Below are 6,813 nucleotides of genomic sequence, written 5' to 3' on the forward strand. Positions count from 1 at the left end.
AGAATAGAAAGTAATTTTCATATACAGCTAAATCTACTTCCACAGATAATTACAGTTAAGAAAAATGAAAGCTTGAGGCTTTAGGGAAAAGGTAAGTAATTCCTGAAAATAAATGAGATGCTCCATATTTTATTTGAAGATACTCTTGTACCTCAGAGTAATTTGGGGCAACAAATTTATTTGAGTAAGTCTTAATTAACCACTTAGATAAATAACCAACTAACCAATTAATTAAATAAAGCAATTAAATTCCTAATTAATAATTTAATCAGTTAATGAATTAATCTCCTATCTTTAAGAGTGCATGATTACTGGTAAAAAAAAAATGTTAAAGACTGCAAATAAAACAACTTTTTACACTTCTTATGATTATATTCATTATTGAAATTAAGTTATTGTGATTCACACATTTAATTAAATTCAACATTTTGCGAGTACATATTATATATAAAAACTAACTGTTGGGAGTTCTCTAAACTGAGACAAATTCCCTGTAATCTTGAGTACACATAATAAGATGACCAATATGATGGTAGGTGCTCTGGAGCAGTATCTATGGTAGCTGGAAGCGTGGTATATTGAAACCATGGGCTATGTACACATGTAAAATAGAGAAATATAGCCATTTCCCCCCTTCACCAGAAAACTGAGTTATACTAGTTTTACATTTAGTTTTGTGTGGTTTTAAAATTCAAACAGTTCCTCATGACATTGAAAGAAATTGTGAGAAATTAATTTAAACATATATGAGAGACATAAAAAAGTAATAAGTAGGAGATACAAACATCGGTATTGACTAAAATGCATGACTAAAAGGCTCTTTCAACATAGAAGTTCCCAAACATTAGAAAACTGGAAAGTCATATTTACCAACACCATGAGTAAATTGTGTGGCATACTAACAAGATATATAGAAATAATAGAAATGTAATGTGTACTGCAATATATACTTATTATCCAACTTTTTGGAATAAAAATATTGTGTAATAACAGCAGAGATGTATGATAGGATGGTAAGGCAAACATCTTGTCAGGAAGTGAAAGGCTAAAGACATAATTATTCCTCCAAGTCTCATTTTCCTTTGCGTCATTTGACCATGTCTTCTTAAGTAAATGCCTAAGTTTCCTTTCAAGAAGCTCTCATTTCTTAATTATTTACTGTCTTTCAGGCATGACTGGAGACATGAAATATGCAAATGTCACCACAGAGATAAACTTCATTCTTCTTGGGCTCTTTAACCACACTCAGACCCATCTGTTCCTCTTCTCCATGGTGCTCATGATCTTCCTCACCTCTGTGATGGGCAATGCCCTCTTGTTCATGCTCATTTGCAAGGACCCCCAACTGCACATGCCCATGTACTTCTTGCTTAGCCAGCTCTCCCTCATGGATGTGATGCTTGTCTCTACTATAGTCCCCAAAATGGCAGCCAACTACTTAATGGACACCAGATCCATCTCTCCTGCTGGCTGTGGGACCCAGATATTCCTGTTTCTGACTCTGGGAGGTGGCGAGTGCTTCCTCTTAGCTGCCATGGCATATGACCGCTACGTGGCCATATGTCACCCCCTGCATTACCCCATCCTCATGAATCAGAAGCTCTGCTTGCACATGACCATAGGCTCCTGGCTTCTGGGAGGAGTGGATGGGCTGATGCAAGCTGGTACGACTATGAGCTTCTCTTACTGTCATTCTCGGGAAATCAACCACTTCTTCTGTGAGGCACCCTCACTCGTTCGCCTTGCCTGTGCAGACACTACATTTTTTGAGTTATTCATGTATGTGTGTTGCATTCTGATGCTCTTGATCCCTCTATCTCTCATTTTGGCCTCCTACAGTCTCATCCTGGCTGCTGTGCTGAACATGAGGTCCACTGCAGCTCGAAAGAAAGCCTTTGCCACCTGCTCTTCTCACCTGGGTGTGGTGGGGCTCTTCTATGGTGCCATTATATTTATCTACATGCGGCCCAAATCGTACCATTCAGTGGCCCATGACAAGGTGGTGTCCGCTTTTTACACCATTTTCACACCTGTGTTGAATCCCCTTATATACAGTGTGAGGAATAAAGAAATCAAGGGGGCTTTGAGAAAATTGTTGGAGAAACATTTTCTGGGACATCAATAGTGAAAGTAATTTCCGAAATTGGCAAGCAGCCAAATTGGATCCAGGTTATGAAATTCGTGATTTATCAATATATTATTCTCTTACTTTGCCAGTTTTCACTGGTTTTGAAATATATATTTATTATTTATTTGTAAATTAATTAAAAATTACATTTTTCCTACTTTCCTACATTTTCATAGTATTTTTGTTCTGAAATTTGGGCCTCAACAGTGAGAGTACTCTAATGATTGAAGCCCTATAATATAATAAGGCATTCTAAAATTGAAAAAATACAGATTTTCAAATTTTAATGTTTATTAACTTTCTCATGTTTTCTCAGGGAAGCCCTACATCAGCCATTACCAGAGATAGCAAAGTCTCAAAGCATGGGTTCAATTTCTGCTTATGGCATACATATACATATGCTTCATTTATAAGTAGCCTAAAAAGGAGCATTCCAAACATAAAAAGAAGAGTAAAACTTCCCTGGTTCCCATGCAACCGAAGTCATACACTTCTCCTCATGGTAAAAGATTAAGATAAGTTCTGTAAATTTCTGAAATGTCTTTTGTCTAATGATCTGTAAACTTCTATCTGAAAAAAAAAAAAATATATATATATATAACCCTATACCAAACGTTAGTTTGCTAGAGTCCTTTCTTTGTGAAGATTGTGTATCCCAGGCATCTGTCTTAATTAGCATTGGAGTAAACCTCTTTCTTTCAGAGATTCTGAAAGGCTTGTTCATTTTGTAACAACAACATCAATCATGTATGTATGTATGTGTATATGTACATGCCTATATTTATATATATATATATGTATACATATATGTATAATGGAAATAATTGTGATGGGGATGAATTATTTTAAAAGTGTGTAATAATTTTTTTAAAAAGCAACATATATCTTAACTTCATATGATTTTTGTAAAATAAGTTTCATATAAAAATTATCATTATTATGAAATATGAAATAAATTTTAAAAAGTTGTAGGAAATATGTACCAAAATATTTGCTGGAAGTAAGTTTTCTGTGGGTATATATGATTAAAAACTCATTAGATACAAGATAAGGCAGATTAGGCTATACTCATTTAAATATTGTTAAAATATGTAGTAATCATGAAAGAAAAAATCAACATCTCTATCTGAGAAAAATATGTCCAACTTCAGCTCAGATCATGATCTCACTATCCATGGGTTCAAGCCCCACATCAGGCTCTATGCTGACAGTTCATCTTGAGCCTGCTTTGGATTCAAAGTCTCCCTCTTTCTCTGCTCCTCCCCCAACTGTACCCTGTCTCTCTCAAAAATGAATAATTTAAAAAAATTTAAAAATTAAAATAAAATATTATAAAGAACTGAAAATACCATTTATTTAAAAAAAAACATTTTTGATGGCTTCTAAATTATCCACTGGATATTTTCCCCAAGTTTTCAAAAATATTTACAGTAACTGAATGAGGGGCTTTTGGGTGGCTGTGCCAGTTGTGCATCTGAATCTTAATATCAGGTCAAATCATGATCTTGTGGTCTTGACATTGAGCCCCACACTGACCATGAAACCTGCTTGGGATTGTCTCTTTCCCTCTCTCTCTGCCTCCCCCCCACCAACTCTCTCTGTCTGTCAAAATAAATAATTAAACATTTAACATAATAAAATAATAAAATATAAAATAAAATAAAATAAAATAGTAACTGAATGGGCTCAATCCAAAATAGTCAGTGAGTTTGGTAAGACTAATTTTCAAATTTTTGATATTTATTTAATTCAAAGTGTTATAAACATTTAACAAGTCACACAAACTATTACCAATAAATAATAAAACATTTATTTGGTGATAACTATGCAGTTATAATCTCAAACATCTACTCATTTCGCTTTAAGGATATAAAGAACAATAACAGCAGAAGATGTTCAGTAAATATCCAGAACAAAATACAATTACAGTTAAGTTACTCCTCATGTATTATTAAGATAATTTGTGTATAGATATGTAACAAACCTCATTTCCTCAAGTTTTCAAAAGGTCTTTCAAGAAAGACTTTAAATTTTAGGGATAAATATCTGGAACATAACCTATAATTTTTAAACAAAACTGGTTTCTCTGCTTGAAACTGGAATTGGAAACATTGCACCTATTTGAATATAGAATGGAACCAGATGATAAATATAGGCATGATAATCCTCTTTCTTATATAAATAAGTTAAAATACTCTGGCTCCCATCTGACTTAACTTGTTATACTGACTCAATAGAACATGTTTTTAAAATAAAAGTCAATATAAATGACTTATAATTGGATTATAATGGATTTTTTGAGATTTTCTATTTTTATACAACTTTAAATCATCATTATTAGACAACTGAAGGAATTATAACAGAGTTCTTCAATATATTTCCCGAAAAAATACTCCTACTTACTTATATAAACAAAATCAATACTACTTGTAAAGAATTTTCAAAACATTTCTTCTTTCTTCCAATAGCAGAAGCCCACAGCCCTCCTAAAAAAATTATTAAAAAATAAATAAAAACATGATTAAATACCTCAAAACTATTAGTTCAATATCCAAGGCCAATTTATTGTTATGTATGCTGTCCTCACAGAGAATGTCCCCAATTTCCAGTTCTCATCCCTTAGATAAACTGAATCTGCTACCAACTAATTTACTTTCTTATTGCAATAAATCCATACAGTTGTGTTACATGGATGTGCAGAGTATACCTAAGGGAAGACTGTTCATCAAATGATGTGTTAAAATTTAAGTAAATATTAGTTATTAAGAAAATTATACTTGAAGTAGTCCTGGATTGTTGTAAATTTCCCTCTTAGAACTACTTTTTGCTGCATCCTAAAGATTTTGGACAATTGTGTTTCATTGCCATTTGTTTCCTTTTGATGAATTGAAAGACATGTGGTTTGTTATATATCTATACACAAACTATCTGAATAATACATGAGGAGTAATTGTATTTCCCTCCGGAATTTTTGATTTCTTTTTTTTGACTTCTTAGTTGACTCACTTGTTATTTAGTAGAATGTTATTTAACTTTCATGCATGCATTTGTGTTATATCCACATTTTTTCCTCGTAGTTGATATATAAGCATCTTTTTTAATAAGAAATTTATTATCAAATTGGTTTCATACAACACCCAGTGCTAATCCCAACAAGTGCCCTCCTCAATACCCATCACCCACTTTACCCTCCCTCCCACCCCCCATCAAAACTCAGTTTATTCTCAGTTTTTAAGAGTCTCTTATGGTTTGGCTCCCTCCCTATCTTTTTTTTTCCCCTTCCCCTCCCCCATGGTCTTCTGTTAAGTTTCTCAGGATCCACATAAGAGTGAAAACATATGGAAACTGTCCTTCTCTGTATGACTTATTTCACTTGGCATAACACTCTCCAGTTCCATCCACGTTGCTACAAAAGGCTATCTTTAATTCTTTCTCATTGCCAAGTAGTATTTAATTGTGTAAATAAACCACAACTTCTTTATCCATTCATCAGTTGATGGACATTTAGGCTCTTTCCCTAACTTTTTTATTGTTGAAAGTGCTGTTATAAACATCGGGGAAGAAGTGCCCCTATGCATCAGCACTCCTGTATCCCTTGGGGAAATTCCTAGCAGTGCTATTTCTGGGTCATAGGGTAGATCTAGTTTTAATTTTTTGAGGAACCTCCACACTGTATTCCAGAGTGGCTGCACAGGTTGCATTCCCACCAACAGTGCAAGAGGGTTCCCATTTCTCCACATCCTCGCCAGCATCTATAGTCCCCTCATTTGTTCATTTTAGCCACTCTGACTGGCGTGAGGTGACATCTCAGTGTGGTTTTGATTTGTATTTCCCTGATGATGACTGGCACTGAGCATATTTTTCATGTGCCTGTTGGCCATCTGTATGTCTTCTTTAGAGAAGTGTCTATTCATGTTTTCTGCCCATTTATTCACTGGGTTATTTGTTTTTTGGGTGTGGAGTTTGGTGAGCTCTTTACAGATTTTGGATACTAGCCCTTTGTCTGATATGTCATTTGCAAATATCTTTTCCCATTCCGTTGGTTACCTTTTAGTTTTGTTGATTGCTTCCTTTGCAGTGCAGAAGATTTTTATCTTCATTTGGTCCCAATAGTTCATTTTTGTTTTTAATTCCCTTGCCTTTGGAGGTATGTTAGGTAAGAAATTGATGTGGCTGAGGACAGAGAGGATTTTTTCCTGCTTTTTCCTTTAGGGTTTGGATGGTTTCCTGTCTCACATTCAGGTCCTTCCTCCATTTTGAGTTTATTTTTTTTATTTTTATTTTTTTTAACATTTATTTATTTTTGAGACAGAGAGAGACAGAGCATGAACGGGGGAGGGTCAGAGAGAGGGAGACACAGAATCCAAAGCAGACCCCGGGCTCTGAGCTGTCAGCACAGAGCCTGACGCGGGGCTCAAACTCACGGACCGCGAGATCATGACCCGAGCCAAAGACGGCCGCCTAACCGACTGAGCCACCCAGGCGCCCCCATTTTGAGTTTATTTTTGAGAATGGTGTAAGAAAGTGGTCTAGTTTCATTCTTCTGCATGTTGCTGTCCAGTTCTACCAGTACTATTTGGTAAAGAGAATGTCTCTCTTCCATTGGATATTCTTTTCTGCTTTGTCGCAGATTAGTTGGTCATATTTTTGTGGGTCTAATTCTGGGGTTTCTATTCTATTCCATT

General features: G+C 34.9%; 1 protein-coding gene across 1 annotated transcript; it reads left to right on the top strand.

Moving 5' to 3' along the window:
* The first annotated feature begins 1,183 nt into the window (after nucleotides 1-1,183).
* On the top strand, nucleotides 1,184-2,125 carry LOC132680249 (olfactory receptor 2T33-like). Its single transcript, XM_060634033.2, has one exon. The coding sequence runs from the start codon at nucleotides 1,184-1,186 to the stop codon at nucleotides 2,123-2,125; it is 942 nt and encodes a 313-aa protein (XP_060490016.1).
* The last annotated feature ends 4,688 nt before the right edge of the window (nucleotides 2,126-6,813 follow it).

This window comes from Panthera onca, chromosome A1 (genome assembly GCF_046562875.1).
Source record: "Panthera onca isolate mPanOnc1 chromosome A1, mPanOnc1 haplotype 2, whole genome shotgun sequence".
Lineage (NCBI taxonomy): Eukaryota > Metazoa > Chordata > Mammalia > Carnivora > Felidae > Panthera > Panthera onca.